The 19,304-nt window shown below is 49.3% G+C and overlaps 1 protein-coding gene across 1 annotated transcript in view; it reads right to left on the minus strand.

Moving 5' to 3' along the window:
• Positions 1 to 1,437: 1,437 nt before the first annotated feature.
• Positions 1,438 to 19,304, minus strand: part of LOC307085673 (receptor-type tyrosine-protein phosphatase mu) — a 141,419-nt gene continuing 123,552 nt past the window's right edge. Inside the window, 9 exon segments of the mRNA XM_079750538.1 lie at positions 1,438 to 3,476; positions 3,824 to 3,959; positions 4,427 to 4,590; positions 7,569 to 7,694; positions 12,021 to 12,152; positions 13,539 to 13,712; positions 14,597 to 14,746; positions 17,121 to 17,256; positions 18,072 to 18,226. Of these exon segments, the coding sequence (XP_079606664.1) occupies positions 3,423 to 3,476; positions 3,824 to 3,959; positions 4,427 to 4,590; positions 7,569 to 7,694; positions 12,021 to 12,152; positions 13,539 to 13,712; positions 14,597 to 14,746; positions 17,121 to 17,256; positions 18,072 to 18,226 (1,227 nt within the window). The 3' untranslated portion in view covers positions 1,438 to 3,422.

A 19,304-nucleotide genomic window follows, 5' to 3' on the forward strand; every position in this document is an offset into this window, starting at 1 on the left:
CAGCTGTAGTGCCGTCCAAAGCCAGAAGTAGAATGTTTTCCTACACACTCAACGTTCATTAGTAATGGGCAATGATATCGAAACGATAAAAATGTACCACGATCCATTACTATGACCTATGTTTCCATATTATTTTCATGTTAACGGTTAATTCCCTGTTATTTTTTTTATGGGGTTGGGTCTGCCTCTGCAAGTTAAGGGAATAAATTACAAAGCCATACAAAGAGGACCCTGTTTGATGGCAGCCGGGCCGAAAGACCCGCAGGAGCGAGAACATTCCACTCTGCGCCTTTTATCTCTCCCACTTAAATGATCCCCATTAATAACACTGGCCTGCTCTTATCTGCAAAAGTTGGTCCGGCGTCCAGCTGTGAAGGGCTGTCTCTGGCCCTCCGTACGCCTGCTCTCCTGCCTTCTCAAGTCTGATGATCCTCACTTTGACCCCTCTCAGCCTCCATAGTCCACAGATGTCGTTGGCCCAAGCGAAGCAGGGCGGAAAAACATAACTTTCTTAGTGTTTATTTTGGATAAACAAAACAAATATTTATTGCGAATAAAAATACAATAGGCTACAACAGAACCCTTCCTTTTTTATTCCGCTTCTTCAGCAGTAGATTTGCTCCTTCATTGGTTGGATGCTTTGATTACTTTCAGTGTAATGCCTTGGACAAACGCGGGTGTTAAATTAATAAATGTAAATGTTTTGCTTGTTTGGCTGTGAAAACCACCGCCAACGTGATCGACGGACTTCTCCTCGGTAAATATTGACGTGAAGAAGGAGGGGTGGCTGGAAAACTTTGAGATGAAAACGGAAGAGGCAACAAAACAAATGGATCGAAATGGCCAAACCCACTTGTCTAAACGGTATGAATAACACATTATGCATGTGAACCAAACCGGCGTCTATTGAACCTGGGTGACTTATTGAGCTTGATTTAAGCAGGGAAGCGGGGCGCCTTGTGAGCACAAACGATCCCGCCGGCTTCCTCTGTGTACATTGACGCTATTTGCTCTGTTCTTTGCAAACCCTTTTAGCTGCCATATCCTGTGTTGTGTGACGTCAAAGCCAATACACGTCTGCCGTTGCGAGAACACACACACACACACACTACATGCCCTTTTCATAAGGAGTCATGTTTCAAATGCACTTTGTGAGCGAGCGGAGCGACGACAGGAAAGCCCGGTTGACCTCTGCGACCTCGTCCCTGCTCACCTGTGTTTCGACGCCGCTTCGCTCTCCGCCACTAGAGGTCCTCGTTGTGTCGGCGTTCTCCAACCACCGCGCAGACAAGGCAACCATGCAATAACTCAATATGCATTTATATATATTTATATATATATATATATCTTTTTACAATGGAAACAATTCTTTCGTCGCACGTGGACGACTTGGAAAAAAACAAACAGAAATGCGCACACGATCACAATCCATTAAAAACAACAAACTCTTTTAAAACATGATTGTCACTTACTGCGAGTCACAACAGCGTACGAACCACAAATAAATAACCGAGAGAGTTATGTACAATATGCACAATAATCAAAAAATGGGAGTGCAAATAAAGCTTTGTAAGATCTGTACAGGAAATCAGGTAAGAAGCGGATGGGGGCACTCTGGGGTGAGGCTCCTCCCCCTGACCTCGCTGGCTGGGGGGTGCGATAGGTACCGATGAGGTCATCGTTTCACAGGACACGTGGCAACACTGACGGTAGCAGGTGTGGATGTCGTTCCCGATTTTGTCTTTTTTACAAGTTCCTTCATGGTCGTTTTGTTATTCAATGCAAAAAAACGGAAGTAAAAACTAATAAAAAAAAAGAGCGAGAGAGACAAAAGATCGGGAACGATGTTTGCAGAGGGGAGTAAAATGAACACATTTACGTCACGTACGGTGCATGGCATTCCACTGGAGACGGGAGAGTTTTGTAATACTTAGCGATATCCAATGAGGATCAAGGCAACAACCATGGAACCACAGGCGAGTAGAAAAAACACAACAAACGACAGAGGGAGAGAGAGAGAGAGAGAGAGAGAGAGAGAGAGAGAGAGAGAGACTTTAGACAGAGAGAGAGAGAGAGAGACTTCAGAGGGAGAGAGAGAGAGACTTTAGTCAGAGAGAGAGAGAGACTTTAGTCAGAGAGAGAGAGACTTTAGTCAGAGAGAGAGTGAGAGACTTTAGTCAGAGAGAGAGAGAGAGACTTCAGAGGGAGAGAGAGACTTTAGTCAGAGAGAGAAAGAGAGAGTGAGAGAGAGAGAGACTTTAGTCAGAGAGAGAGAGAGAGTGAGAGAGAGACTTTAGTCAGAGAGAGAGACAGAGAGAGAGAGAGAGACTTTAGTCAGAGAGAGAGAGAGAGAGAGACTTTAGTCAGAGAGAGAGAGAGAGAGACTTTAGTCAGAGAGAGAGCGATAATAGACGCTCGGCCCACAAATCGCGTGGCCTTGAGTGTGGCTCTCGCCTCCCATTCCCTTTGTATTGAAGGCGTGCTGGACCCCTGGGGCAAGGGATTCTGGGTAGGCTCGTGTGCGAGCGAGAGATCTCGGCGTGGTTGAAGGGGCGGGGCAAAAGTTGAACTTCATTTAACTTTATGCGAAGACCAATGGCCACGGCATTGGACAATCAGCATTCGGCGAGTAGTGGACGGAACACATGGACTCGTGGTTTTAAGCCATCGACAAAGCGGTAAACTCCCACATAAGCCAATAGAGAGAGGGCGGGCTGTTGCCATGCCTCATCAAAAAGGTGAGCATGGTTTTGGTGGAGCCGAGCCATAAGAAAGAGAGATCGAGAGAGAGAGCGAGAGAGAGAGATAGAGCAAGAGAGACAGAGAGAGAGAGACAGAGAGAGAGAGACAGACAGCAAGAGAGACAGAGAGAGAGAGAGAGAGAGAGAGAGACAGAGAGAGAGAGAGAGAGCGAGAGAGAGAGCAAAAGAGCGAGAGAGAGAGAGAAAGAGAGACAGAGAGAAAGAGAAAGAGAGAGCGAGAGAGAGAGCAAGAGATTAAGCGAGAGAGAGAGCCACAGCAACGTGTCTTTGTGCTCTTGCTTCATAGGGTCCTTCAGCAGCTCCGGGGACGCGCTGTGTCACTTATTATGTACAACTCGTCACTGTCACCGTCCAGCCCACGGATCCGACCGCAGCCGGACAAGAACACAAACCGAAACAGAAGAGCTGCTCCAAAGTCTGGCCAAGTCTGGCACCTGCTCGGGAATGCGCCCACACACACACACACACACACACACACACACACACACACACACACACACACCTCCCTCTTCCAGGGGCCGTCACATGTGACAGGTGACAACCCGTCCACCTTATCATTATTAGGATTCTTTTTTTTCCTCAATCGGGCTTGGGTGTGTGTGTGTGTGTGTGTGTGTGTGTGTGTGCGTGCGTGTGCGTTTGTGTGTCCGGGACGAGGGCTCATGCAGAGTTCAGGTACTCCAGGGCGACTTCGTAGCAGAACTTGTACTGCTCCTGGGGAGACACAAGAGCACAGGCCGCCGGTAATTAGATTGAGGAGAGAGGGACGAAAGAAAAGTTGATCATTCATCAGCGATAATGATCCGGTCTCCAGACTCATTCGTTTTGTCTCCCCCCCCCCACGCCCCCCTCCCTCCCTGCGTCGATATCGAGCTCATAATGGATAACACCGTCGTCTCCCATCAGCCTCCAAACGCACTCTCGCGAGTACATTAGGATGACTCCCCCGTTTGAACAGGGTTTCAACGGTCTCTCATGGACGCTCCCCCTCTGGGGATTACAGAGGAGACCCCCCCTACCCCCCACCCCCACCCCTCGGGACCGGAGAGAGAGAGACCCACCAGGAGGTCCACCATGTTGGGCTTGTTGTTGCGCAGGGTCTTCACGGCGTGGAAGGAGTCTACGGTGCGTTGGTGCTGCAGCATCTCACACACGATGCTGATGGCGCAGAACGTGCCGCTGCGCCCTCCGCCGTTCCTGTGGAGGGCCGGGGGGCGTCAGAGTCACGGGGGTGCGGTGGCTGGGACCCCTCGTCTCCAGTGGGTTGCTACTTTATGCTGGTTATTTCATCATCGTATCTCTCTGGCCCTGGTGTGTCTTGTGTCAGAAAAAGTTTTATTTTTCGAAGATTTTCCTATTTTTGCGAACATTTCGTAACATAGCAGCGGTGTGCGTTTTAAACGTGCAAAAGTATCAATTACAATTTGAACGTTTAATAGTAAATACCGTACACAGAAAAATAAAAAAAAGTGAGTTCTTCGAACGGTTCTACACTGCCGGAGAGCCGAGCTGTTAAAACCGACGGTAACACTCGGGCTGCACCAGCGCCCTTCCGCCACTAGGTGGGGATGTTTCCCCTTATAACGGGCAGGTAAATCGACTCGTCTCACAATAAACGAGTCTGGAGGGGGAAAAGGGAGGGAGGGAGGGCGAGAGACACTTACAGACAGTGCACAACGGTGCGTCCCTCTCCCCCGTCGTACTCCTCCTGCCACTTGTCCACCTGTCGGATGAGCTTGAGGAAGGAGCGCTTGGACATGGGCGTGTCCCGGTACATGGGCCAGCCCAGGAACTGGAACTGCTGCACCATGCGGTAGCCGTCCTGGGGCTGTGGACACAGGGGGGGGGGGGGAACGGGGGGAGGCGAATCCAGGTTACAAACACACACACACACACACACACACATACGCACGCACACACCTACAGACGAATGTGTGTGAGAACACAAATCAAATAGGGTAATCTCAAACACACACACATTCACATTCAAATACACACACACACACACACACACAAACACATTCAAATACACACACACACACACACACACAACCCAATCACTAACAAGTATAGACATGCACAACGATAGTTACAGCCAGGTGAGGCTAAAGAAGGCGGGGCTTGGAGGAGTGATTGGAGGAGTGATTGGATGAGGGGTGAGCGACTTTGATGGACTGGTGTGGCATTGACTCTGGAAAGGAAAAGTAGGCCTGCTCCTAATCCACAGCGGACGGGATCACCGCTTGGATAACACTCGTCATTAATGCTGCCTGATCATCATCGCACCCACCCTCCCCTGGTGGGGTTCTTAGCGTTTATCCCGACGGCCCCCTAGTGGTCAGGGGGTGTCACAACACACTTCTGATTAGAGACAACCTCAAAGGTTGAAACCCCCCCCAAGGGGATGTCTGGGGCTGGAAGGGGGTGAAAGGGGTGAGGCCGGAATAAAGTGTAAGTCAGATGTTAAATCAGACCAATTCAGTTAGGATAGAGTCATGACTTCGAGTGGACTGTCTTAGTCTCCCCCCCCCCCCCCCCACCCACCCAAAGAGGGGGGAGACAGAGAGAGAGAGAGAGAGAGAGAGAGAGAGAGAGAGAGAGAGAGAGATCCACATAGTGGATCTCTAGAACAGAAGGATATTTCCCCACTGGTGCGAGAGAGAGAGAGAGATTGAGATTAAGATTGAAAGAGAGAGGGATTGAGATTAAGATTGATCTTGAGAGAGAGAGAGATTGAGTTAGAGATATTGATAATGAGAGAGAGAGATTAAGAGAGAGAGAGAGAGATTGAGTTAGAGATATTGATAATGCGAGAGATTAAGAGAGAGAGAGAGATTGAGTTAGAGATATTGATAATGAGAGAGAGAGATTAAGAGAGAGAGAGAGAGATTGAGTTAGAGATATTGATAATGAGAGAGAGACTGAGAGAGACAGAGAGAGAGAGAGAGAGAGACACACACACACAGAGAGAGAGAGACAGAGACAGAGACAGAGACAGAGTGAGAAAGAGAGAGAGAGAGATAGAGAGAGACAGAGACATAGAACGAGGGAGAGAGAGCCACATAGTTCAAGAACAGAAGGATCTTTCCCCACTGGTGCGAGGCCGAGCCGGCTCCTCGCACCAGTATGTGTGAGTGGGAGGTGTGGGCGGTGTGAGCTCGGCAGTCACAGTTACTGTCAAAAAACTGATCAGCAGAATACTCCCAAAGAAAAATGATAAAGAGACAGAAAAGGAAAGTTTTCACCCAGTAACGCTGGAACACAGACTTGAAAAACTGCGCGCACACACATACACATACACACACAAACAGACACGCACAAATACAGTCCACCCCTAACCTAAGAACGCAACAGGCTGTTGTATGAGTGTACACACACACACACACACACAGACACACACACACACACACACACACACACAGTCCACCCCTAACCTAAGAACGCAACAGGCTGTTGTATGAGTGTACACACACACACACACACACAGACACACACACACACACACACACACACACAGTCCACCCCTAACCTAAGAACGCAACAGGCTGTTGCATGAGTGTACACACGCGCACACACACACACACACACACACACACACACACACACACACACACACACACACACACACAGTACACCCCTAACCTAAGAACGCAACAGGCTGTTGCATGAGTGTACACACGCACACACACACACACACACACACACACACACAGACACACACACACACACACAGTCCACCCCTAACCTAAGAACGCAACAGGCTGTTGCATGAGTGTACACACGCACACACACACACACACACACACACACAGTCCACCCCTAACCTAAGAACGCAACAGGCTGTTGCATGAGTGTACACACACACGCACGCACAGACACGCACAGACACACACTCACGCACATACACACACACACAGTCCACCCCTAACCTAAGAACGCAACAGGCTGTTGCATGAGTGTACACACACACGCACGCACAGACACGCAGACACACACACACACTCACGCACATACACACACACACACACACAGTCCACTCCTAACCTAAGAACGCAACAGGCTGTTGCATGAGTGTACACACACACGCACGCACAGACACGCACAGACACACACTCACGCACATACACACACACACAGTCCACCCCTAACCTAAGAACGCAACAGGCTGTTGCATGAGTGTACACACACACGCACGCACAGACACGCAGACACACACACACACTCACGCACATACACACACACACACACACAGTCCACCCCTAACCTAAGAACGCAACAGGCTGTTGCATGAGTGTACACACACACGCACGCACAGACACGCACACACACACTCACGCACATACACACACACACACACACAGTCCACCCCTAACCTAAGAACGCAACAGGCTGTTGCATGAGTGTACACACACACGCACGCACAGACACGCAGACACACACACACACTCACGCACATACACACACACACACACACAGTCCACCCCTAACCTAAGAACGCAACAGGCTGTTGCATGAGTGTACACACACACGCACGCACAGACACGCACAGACACACACACACACACTCACGCACATACACACACACACACACACAGTCCAACCCTTACCTAAGAGCGCGACAGGCTGTAGCATGAGTGTACACACACACGCACGCACACACGCACAGACACACACACACACACGCACACACACACACGCATGCACGCACAGACACACACACACACACACACACACACACACAGTCCACCCCTAACCTAAGAGCGCGACAGGCTGTAGCATGAGTGTGTGCTGATGGCGGGGCCGTACCCGGGCAGCGTTGTAGATCCGGAATATTCTGCTGATGATGTCCTCCTCGAGGTCAGCGGACACGAACTCCACTTGGATGTGTCCGTGGCGGTGAACGCCGTTCTCTGGCCAGTACTGTGGACACAACTGAGAAAAAATAGACACGGACACGGACATGCACACAAGGCAGGCACACACACAGGCACGCGCCCACACGTGCACACACACACACACACACACACACACACACACACACACACAGGGACATGCACGTTCATGCACAGACACAGGCACGTGCTCACACATACAGACACACAGGCACACACACACACACACACATTCATGCACACATGCAGGCACACCGACACACACACAGGCAGGCACATGCAGGCATGCACACACACAAACGCACACATACACAAACCCACACACACACACACAGATGCACGTACAAAGACGCGCGCACACAAGCGCACACACAGTGGAACCATCATTGACACAGGTCAATGCAAAGGTAAACATAGATGGACATGGAGAGACAAACAGAGAGGATCAACAGACAGAGAGAACAGAGAGAAGAAAGGATGTGCAGTTAGCTTGGTGCCCTTCCTGTTCACTGTGGCTTCAGATGCACACGAGTCAAAAGTCCACCCCAAGGAAGACATTAGAACGAGTGAGTTTGCGTGTGTTGAGAGTTAAGATCGTGTCCAATCAAAACGAGGGTTTGCACGTTTCACACCGGTCAGGTATTCCATGCAGCAGCTGCATATCCAAACCCAGGGCCCTTCCATTAACCCCAGGACAATGAACAAACACACGGAGAAACACGGCAGATCTATTTATCATGGTCTAGATCAGGGAGGGAGTGAAAGGTTCTCTCTCTTTCTCTCTCTCTCTCTCTCTCTCAAATTCAAATTCAAAAAAGCTTTATTGGCATGACTATTGGTAATCCAAACAGTGTTGCCAAAGCATTACAGTATTACAAATATTACGATAATAACAATAGGGAACGTCAGAACAATATGTACATATATCAACCTGTAACAATATAACATAGATATACATATGTACATATATATAAAAAAATTTAAAAATAAAAATAAAAAAGTTAAAATTAATGAAAAGCTACATAAAACGCATTATAGGTTACTAATAATCATTAATCAATCAAACAGTGAGGCCTGGTGTAGAATGTCATCCTCTCATGTGGCAAGCTGAAATAAATTGTGCTGCGAGGACGGAGCTCTCTTTTCTCTCTCTCTCTCTCTCTCTCTCGCTCTCTCTCTCTCTCTCTATCGGCCCTGTGGACCAGCCCCAAGTGCGTCTCTCCTCATGGCTGTCTACAGAGTCAGAAGAAAGGGGGAGATCGTGTGTTGTGCGTGCGATGACGGCTTTGTAGCGGGGATGCGAGCGTGGACTCAAAATCAATCTGGATGTTCTTTTTCCTCGTTGGTTGAAATTGGGTTGCGAGCACCTCAAAGAGAAAACAAACAACAATGTCTCCCTTTATTTTGAATGCTACCGAATACGATGTACTTATTGGAAAGAGTTATACTAAGACTTATTCCGTAGTATATGTGTTTTTGAGTCTCCCACTCATTTTCTGCTTTTTCCACACATTTCCCACATCAATTTCAGTTTCCATCCTATTGCTATCACGATAGGATGGCGGCTGTTAAACAACATCAGGAGTTTCCATCTGCATCAGAAACTGTCGGTAATATAGGTCAATCCACATGACAGCGGTGTGGTTCCTTAAGTTGCCGATGCCATTGAGTTATGCCGTTAGTTTGGGGGTCTCTCATCTCAAGTTTATATAATTATCCATCTGAACCCAGGAGCTAGAACCGAGGTAGAATGAGTGTGTGTGAGTGTGGGTGGTTGTTATCCTTTCACAGACTACATCATTTAGTTCTCCATGACTTAGAGTGTAAATACTCATACTTATTAAATTGGTATTTTTATTCACTATGTATTTTTAACATTTTGCTTGTATCTTGTTGCCTCATGTCCTTGCATGTGCAAATATACTTCAAAATCGTGATTCAGATTCTGATGCAACGTGTTAGCGCTGCCTCCGACCACTCAAAATCTGCATTCATAAATTCTAAGCCATCGCCTTACAGTTCATTATATATTCACAAACATGTCGTGAATATGGTGTACGTTAAAGAACCTTCTGGAGAACCGGTGATGGAGGCATTAACACGATTCCACCGGAGGAACAACCCGAAAAACAAAATCGATATGCGAGAGCAAATGTACCGACACCAGGGTACAGATGAACGCTCGCGGCATACTGCTCGTAGTAACGGGCGACTATGTGTGTGTGCACGTGTTGACACACACACACACACACACACACACACACACCAGGAAATCACTCCTTCTCCTCGAATTCGGGCTGCTCTTCCTCAGAGTCCATCAACACTTGACAAATTCAACAGACGCGAGACAACAAAGAGTCTGATGGAGAGACACTGATCCTCCATGCCCCTCTCTCTTCCTCCCCATCTGCTGCCTCCCCGGCCTGCCTGCCTGCCTTCCTATCCCCGGCTACAGTGAGAATATGCAATGAAACGCTCCGTCCCTCCGTCCGTCCCTCCATCCACCACCCCCGTCCATCCAGTCGGAGCAGCCTGACACCCGGGGAAGGGGGGTTGAGGAGGGGGGGGGGCTAGGCAAGCCAGCTAGGGGGCTTTGATCCGCAGGTGTTATGACAGAGCCCGGGGCTGGAGCCCCGTGGAGCCTCCTCCGCAGGCCCGGCTCATCCATTCAGCGGGCCGCTCTCAGCGCACGCACGCACGCACGCCCCCACCGCGCACATGCGTGATCGGACGCACAGCGCCCTGTACATTCTAATTTATTTGAATCCTTTTCGAGGTGGATGTCGATTTTTAGCCCCAGCCGCTCTCACTCTCGCACGCCCGCACGCTCCCTCTCTCTCTCTCTTTCTATCTCTTTCTCTCCCTCCCTCTCTGCCTCACTGTTTATCCCTCTCTCACTCTCCCTCTCTCCTTTCCCTCACTGTTTCTACCTCTCTCTCTTCCCCTCTCGCTCTCTTCTCTCCCTCACTGTTTCTCCCTCTCTCTCTATCCCTCTCTCCCTCAATGTTTCTCCCTCTCTCTCTTCCCTTCTCTCTCTCTATCTCTCTCTCTTTCTATCTTTCTCTCCCTCCCTCTCTGCCTTACTGTTTATCCCTCTCTCACTCTCCCTCTCTCCTTTCCCTCACTGTTTCTCCCTCTCTCTCTTCTCTCCCTCACTGTTTCTCCCTCTCTCTCTCTTCCCTTCTCTCTCTCTTTCTATCGCTCTATCCCTCCCTCCCTCACTGTTTCTCCCTCTCTCTCTTCCCCTCTCTCTCTCTCTTTCTATCTCTCTATCCCTCCCTCCCTCACTGTTTCTCCCCCTCTCTCTCTCTTCCCTTCTCTCTCTCTCTTTCTATCTCTCGTTCCCTCTCTCTCTCTTTCTCCCTCCCTCTCCCTCTCTCTCTCTGGGCATGTGTGAGGGATGGAGTATGCAGGATCAAATGAAGGGATAGTTTTCTGACTTTTGCTTTCGGTCCCAGAGGCACCGCCGCCCTACTTTCTCTGTTGTCTGCTGTTACTACATGAAGCCCTCGTCGCGCTCCCCTAGGACGCCCCGCTGTTTGTGTATGTCTGTGTAGAGTTTGTCGTACTGCAAGTTGCTGTTAAGCACCAATTTCCCATGTGGGAACATTCCTGCTTGTACTATCATTTATGCGTGGTTGGTGATGGATGTTTTCACGTTATTAGTTAAGGTTAGAGCAGTTTAGTTAGAGGACCCGGCAGACTCACATACCCTTTTATTTCAGATGGTTTGTTCCCCCGGAGTTAGGTTTAGTTAGGGTTTCCTTTCTGTTTTGTTTCTAACGCAGCCCTTTGTTTTCAGCCTACATGTTATTTGGAGCCATCCCCGACCTTGTGATGGTGCCGAAACAGGTCCTTTGCATCTGTGTGTATTTGGATGCGTGTCTTTGTGTCTGTATGTGCGTTTGTTTGTGCGTGAATCTTTTGGGGTACCGTTTGGGGTACGTCCTCTCAGTGCTTCTCTGTGCGGGGATGATCTTTTGGTGTGTGGGGTGTGCGTGTGTTGATGTAACCAGGTGCGTTTGTTTGTACAGGTGTACCGGTGTGCACGTCTGTGTGTGTGCATGTGTGTGTGTGCATGTACAAATGCGTGTGTGTGCGTGTGTGTGCATGTATGTTTGGGCATGTGTGTGAATGTGTGTGTGTGTGTTCATGTTGATATGCGTGCATGTGCGTGTGTGCATGCGCGTGTGTGTGTGTGTGTGTGTGTGTGTGCGTGCGTGTATCAGTGTGTGAGTTTGTGTGCATGTACATGTGCTTGCATGTGTGTGCCTTCATGTATGTGTGTGCATGTGTGTGTGTGTGTGTGTGCATGTATGTGCGTGCATGTAGGTGTGCATGTGCGTGTGCACCGGACGGGGTCTACCTGGGCGGGGTCCACGTCGTTGAGCATCACGATGGAGGTGCAGTGATAGTCCAGCACCAGCCTCCAGAAGTCCTTGACCGTGTTTGGGAGGGGATGCTGGGTCACGATGAACGCAGAGGGCTGCTTATAACTCTGGAGGGGGGCAGTGGGGGTCAAGAGGCGAGGCAGGGCGGGGAGATGATGAAAGGGAATCCGGAGTGAGAGATGAGAAGAGGGGGGGGGGGGGAGGAAAGAGGAGGGATGGAGGTGAGAAGAAAGGAAGGAGACAAAAAGCGAAGGAACGCTGGAGTCCTTGCTGAGGAACCTCATGTATATTTTACAGCCGGTAAGCTCTACGTGTTAGCCGGGACGAAAAAAGTTCCACTTATTTAAAGAAACGACCTCAGTCGATGACCAGGCCTTTGTTAAAGGCCCTTGTGTTCTAATGGAGATGCCGTGTCTGAGCTTATGTGTTAAGAGCGGAAGAAGGCCTTGTAGTCCGAGGCAAAGATCTCTAACTTGGGGCTGCGGTTACAATGGAGAACGTGAACTTTGACCTTCTTTTTTTTTTTTTTACGTATTCTTCTCCCAAGACTATAGAATATCGTACGCGTGCAGCCGGTCTCGATGATCAAAGTCACCCTTGAACAGAATTCAAAAGAGGGATGAGGACTGAGTGAGTTTAGAGTCTCTGAATGTGTGTGTGTGTGTGTGTGTGTGTGTGTGTGTGTGTGTGTCTGTGTGTGAGAGACGATTTAAATTCAAAAGCAAAAACAGACAAAACAGTTCAGTCAGTAATGTGCACAGGGTTGACCTCTGTGACCTCCTCCTCGCTGTCTTTTACGCACACTGATACACACAAGCTCATCTCTGTGTTAACCTTTACCGCGGCACAAGCAAAAGGGCCGCGCACCAGCGCACATCCCAGGTCCTCGGGAAAGTTCAAGAGTACCGAGGGTTCTTGTGTTGTGTCGGCTGTGTGTTTGATAGTGTGTGCTCAGTAGTGTGTGTGTGTGCTTTGTGAGCATCCCTTTTATATTTTGTATTGTATGCGATGTGTGTGTGGGTGTTCTGCATTGTGGATTGTATGTGGTGTGTGTTTCTATGTGTCTGTCTGTATGTGTTTGTGTGTGTGTGTGTAGTTGGAGCTCTCCCCGTCCATTGTGTATCGTATGTGTTGTGTGTGTGTGTTCTCTAGTGTGTATCGTACACGTCGTGCGTGCGTGCGTGTGCGTGTGTGTGTGCGTGCGTGCGTGCGTCCCCTTACGTCCATGAGGGCGGCGATGATGTAGCTTAAGCTCTCCCTGACCATTGTGTATCGCATGTGTCGTGCATTGTGTGTGTGTTCTCTAGTGTGTATCGTACACGTCGTGCGTGTGTGCGTGCGTGTGTGCGTCCCCTTACGTCCATGAGGGCGGCGATGATGTAGCTTAAGCTCTCCCTGACCATTGTGTATCGCATGTGTCGTGCATTGTGTGTGTGTTCTCTAGTGTGTATCGTACACGTCGTGTGTGTGCGTGCGTGTGTGCGTCCCCTTACGTCCATGAGGGCGGCGTTGATGTAGTTGGAGCTCTCCCCGTCGATGGTGATCAGGAAGGGCAGGCAGCGGTCGGGCGGCAGCACGTCCATGCACCGGTTCTTCTCGTGGTTCCTCGGCAGCAGGGCGATGCTGCAGTCCTCCACACGCAGGGTGGGGGTCACCATGTTCAGGGTCTGGGGGGGGGGCATGAGCGGCACAAACAACAGTCGTCAGCGCGTCCCGTGGGCGGATGGGTTTTTCGTAGGCGGAATCCGGGAAGATCATGAATATTTATGAGGGGATAGCCGGAAATTATCCAGTCACGTTGGTTTAAATCCCTGATAGAATCCAGAAAGGGTAAAATCCTTCATGTGACCGCAGGGAAGGTCATTTAAATTGTAGTGTATATTAAACTAACGTTAGTCAAACGCATTTCTCTGTTAGGGATAGGGATAGGGTTAGGGATAGGGTAAGGGTTAGGGTTAGGTTAAATGATAGGGTTAGGGTTAGGGATAGGGTTAGGGATAGGGTTAGGGTTAGGGTTAGGGTTAGGAGTCGGCGTGCGAGTCGCGTCCCGTGGGTGGGACGCCGATGCAATAGGCCTGGTTCTACGTGTGAACGGCGTCCTGCTGTTTGTGGCCTGGCTGTGTGAAGGCCTGTTTCACGCGGTGAACAAGTGAATAATATACATAGACGTGGAGTGCAGACTTAATGTGTGTAGAACAGAGTATGTATTAGCGATTTTAAAGCGATTTATCCGGTGGATACAGATTCCTGCTGTCTAGTAACCGACGTCTTAGCCAAATTCTGTGACATATTGTTTTTATGCTAAAATCTTAAGTACATTTTCTTTTTCATCCCATTTTTCCCCCATTCTATCTTAATTATGCATCGAGTACCTATGCTAGATTGATACCGGCAATTTCCTTTAAGGGCTCCCTCCAGCTGTAATAATTACAGAAGCTATTTAAAGCCGCCAGGCTTGGCTTAGGGCGAAATTAAACAGCTGAAAAACATTAAGAAGATTACTGGAGCTGGTCCTTAAAGTGCTGTGTGTAGACAGCGTGCCCCCCCTCACCCTGAACTCCTCTTTAATGGGGCTGGAGTTGGTCTGCGGGTCCAGGCGGTTCATGTCGTAGTAGACCGAGCGCAGCTGATTGGCCGGGATGGTGGTGTCCCCGCAGAGACACGCCTCCAAGATGGCGTCGTGGATGAAGACGTACTGCTCCTGAGGAGAGAAGGGGATGAACTTGATTTAACCGGTTGTTTGTTCACTGTCACGTCAAGGACGGGTGCCGCCCGATCCATTAGAAATGTTCTTTAATGTTAACATTAATCATTCAGTAGTTCTTTGTTTACATTTGAGTTCCATTACATTGTCATTCACCACTATGATCGGTGAGGCCGTCATCGTGTTCTCTTCACTATTACCAACAAACTCTTGGTAGGGTGTCGTCAAATTCACTTTTCACATTACATTGGGTAACCTTATATCTTAAGAATTCCCCCGAACATTTTTTATACAACGCTTTAGGCCACGCCAGTCCTGACTCATCTCATCGTATATGTTTCTGATCATCAACCCTCATCATTATCACATCATCATCGCTGTCGTCCATGTCCTAGCATGGCTGAGGACTGTTGCCGTGGCACCCATGCCACCGCTAACCCCCCTCCCTCTCTTTCCCCCCCCCCTGGCACTCTGACAGCTCCAGCTGACGGCTTGACGTGAAGCCATTGTGAAGTGACATTTTCAGCTGACTCTGTCTTGTCACTTCAGAACAAATCCACGGGCGCAGGGGTCACCGATTTACACATCCAACGAAAAAATCAACGTGCGATAAGGTTGACCCCCCCCCCCCGCCCTCCGGGCCCCGAAGGCGTGGCAGCGACCGGACCCGACCAGACCAGGCCTCTGCTCCACCGATCGATCGACCCGGCAGATCGGGGCTCACACACTTTAAACAACGACGACGACAACAAACAGCAAACAGCAAACAGCCACGCACTGCACTGGGCCGGCGGCCATCGACCGATAAAAGGACAGAGGGGACGCAAGGAGAGACGCATCGCAGCTGGAGGGCAGAGGAGCCCTGCCAAGCAAACAGCCTGGACCCCTGCGAGGGGAATGACACACACACACACACACACACACACTAACAACGCACAACAGAAACACACGCATGCACACGCAGCCACATAACACACACACAAACACGCGCACGCTTCCGCGTAACACACGCACACTCAGCCGCATAACACACACAGGCAGTCACACAACACACACACAGCCACACAACACACACACACACTCAGCCGCATAAAACACACACACACACGCACGCTGCAACATAACACACACACACACACACACACACACACACACACGTAGCCACATAACAACCCCACACACACAGGCAGCCACATTACACACACACACACCACCCCCCACACACACACACACACACACACGCACCCACAGCCACACAAACACACGCACACATAGTCTGAAGGTCACTTGACTTTAGCGCAGAGCGAGTCGGGAGGAACACGGCGACATTCGGTCTCCTGGCCGCTCCGCACGTCAGCCATGAAACATTCGGCCCATTAAGACCAACGACGCCTGTGATCTAAACGGGGCCGGGGTGAAATGATGCGTCCAGCGCAGTGGCGGCTGGCCGGCACCGGCCGCTTCCAGATGGCGTGCGTTCAGGAAAAAGCGGCGTGCCCTTCCAGGGAGGCCTCCGGGAGAGGCCTCTCTCCCGCCCACGAGTCCTCCAGGGCTGGGTTTTACCCCTCGTATTTTTTACCCCTCGGTTGGACGGGGGTTTCAGACTCGCGTCTAGCGTGCGTGCCGTTCACGTTTTTATTTCTCGGCGATAAACGACGCTGGCGATTGAAAGGGTCAATGAGAATGTGATTATGGCGCGGGTCCCCTGGGGAGCCGTGATAAGAGCCGAGGTACCGACACGCCGATCCGGGGCTCTAAATGAAATAATGACCCGAGTGTTTTTGGAGAGGAATGGATTGTTTGTAGGGCTGTGGGCTAAGTGCATTACGACCCCTCCGGTGACCTTAATCACAGCAACCAATCAATCACTAACAACAGCGTGGTTTGAACGGGGGCCAGAGCACGACACGGCCATCGGCCCATCTCTAGGAACAACCGGGTGCAGAATTACTCCGGGGTGTGTGAGTCTTTCGGTATCTCGCGATTCGATTTCAGAATGGATTCTCGGTTCAGAGCCGTTCCTGATTCAACATCGGTTCACTCTTCAGTACATAGGGGGCTGATTTAAGGATCTACTCCAGCCCACTGGGTGATGAGAAAGGCGATGTGGCAGATGATGGCATGAGAGCAGAGTGAAGCGTGCATACGATTATGTCGTTTCTATGTTTGAAAAAGTTGTATAAACTGAACGCAAGAATTTTAGCACGCAAAGGTAAACCTAAGACAAAGGGGAAAAACCTCTCCCCAAAATATAGATTTTCAGAACTTGCAAACGATTAAGAATCAAGGAAGATAAGAATTTACGATTCTTACATTAATCAGTTCCCCCCAGCCCTTTATATATACATTTATATATATATATATTAAATACCTCTGTCTGGACCATGTTGACTCTGCGTGAGCGTAGCTCCCTCACACAGTTGTAGATGTCCACCACGCCCTCTCTCTCTGCCATGTCCAGCATGATGTCAATCACTATGAAGCAGCCGGTCCGGCCCGCCCCCGCACTGTAGGGGACCAATCGTAACCGAGGAGACAACGTGAGCTGTGAGTCAAGTGTTTCACCACACAATGTTGAAAAAATGGTTGCGACACACACTGTGCCATGAGCTTATTTATAATAAGTTCATTATTTTTAAAGTGAGTAAATGCTGATTTGACTGTCCCTATATAGCTGTGCTAGTGCACGTGTGTGCATGTGTCCTCTTGCTTGTTGCCTAGTAACGTGAATTTTGGGGGTACAGCCTCCTAGCTTTGGGATTACAGCTTTGACTTTGTGAAACTGGCACTGAAGCGGTCGTGCCAACAACCACATTTTACTGTGTTTTGGATCCTGCATTTAGTTTTTAAAGCACCAAATAAAGTAATTCACCTTTCTTTCAAAGAAAAACAGTAAAGAGTTAAACACAGTAAAACACTCACACAACAATTACGCCTGTTTTCAAAAGTTTAGTTACCCTTCAACCTTACACCTAGTTTAGTTTGGTTTATTTGTTGATAGCTTTGTGGAGAGTCCCCTTTGATTAACTTTACAGTAAAAGGAGCAGCTTTAGCCTATTTGGCTAATTTCCAGCTGTAGTCTAAATATATATCATCTTCTCCACATGATCACTAATTATTTGCGGCCCAATATCTTTAACTCCCCAGACCGTATGTCCTCCTCTGATTTTAATGAATGTACGATTTTAATGAACGGACTAGGGTGGTTTCTGTGCAGGGCACAGAAACCACCCTAGTACATTCATTAAAATCCTCCAGACCCCCTGTGTGCAGGGCGAGGGTGGCTAGGCATGCGGCAATGGCCCCGGGCTCCTGTACAGACCTGCAGTGGACCACCATTGGCCCGGCGTTGGTCAAGGTCTTGGACTTGACCCTGCGGATGAAGCCCAGCAGCCCCGTGGCATGGTAGGGGACGCCGTGGTCCGGCCAGCCCGTGAAGTGGAACTGTCGTATCTCCCTGATCTCGTGGGCGCCCCTCTGTGGCGGCCAATGAGAGGAGGGGGTCAACGCTCTCTTTGTGTGAATACACGCACGCAGGCACGCACGCACGCAGGCACAGAGAAACACACACACAGTAACACACGCACACACACACACACACACGCACGCACACACGCACGCACCACAGAGAAACACACACACACACACAGAAACACACACACACACACAGAAACACACACACACACACGCACGCACCACAGAGAAACACACACACAGAAACACACACACACACACACACACACACATTCACACACACAGAAACACACGCAGAAACACACACAGAAAGAGCTGAACAGAGTATATAGTATTCTTTAAGTATAAACACATACACACACTGAAAGATCTACATTTTATCTATGTATAAACACATACACATACAGAAAAGAGCTGAAGGAACTAAAAAGTATTCTTTATGATTACATACACTCAGAAAGGACAGAAGAGAGTATACAATATTATCTATGTATGACCACACACGCACGCACACGCACACGCACACGCACACGCACACGCACACACACACACACACACACACACACACACACACACACACAGAAAGCCTAGGAGACCTGGAGAGTTGGAGTTGGCTAGCTGGGATAAGGGTCAGTTATTTTTTTGGTATTTGGTGAGTAAACACGGTGATATGTGAGGTTGAGGTCAGAGCTTCCCTGACACACACACACACACACACACACACAAACACACGCACACGCACAGACAGGAAATGTATTGAATACAGATTGCGATTTAATGGATGGAACCGAGGAAGGGCTCATGTTTCCATCATCTGTCAACCAACTACCACACACACTCCATCAAGCTCCACGGTGTGTCTTTATTAGACGACATCATTATGTACACACCTATATTACTCATGTATGTTGTTTGTCCTTGAAGGGCTGCCCTATCCTTCCCCCCTTTGTGTGTTTGTCATTACACCAGTTCAGTGATTTCCACTTTATTTCCAATAAGGGCGGGCAGTCAGATTATCATTTAGATAACTGAATTGGAGTTGGAAAGTGCAGTGCATAAGACAAAGTGTTCGCACACCGCT

This window comes from Pollachius pollachius, assembly GCF_949987615.1.
Source record: "Pollachius pollachius genome assembly, chromosome: 14".
In the NCBI taxonomy this organism is placed as follows: Eukaryota; Metazoa; Chordata; class Actinopteri; order Gadiformes; family Gadidae; genus Pollachius; species Pollachius pollachius.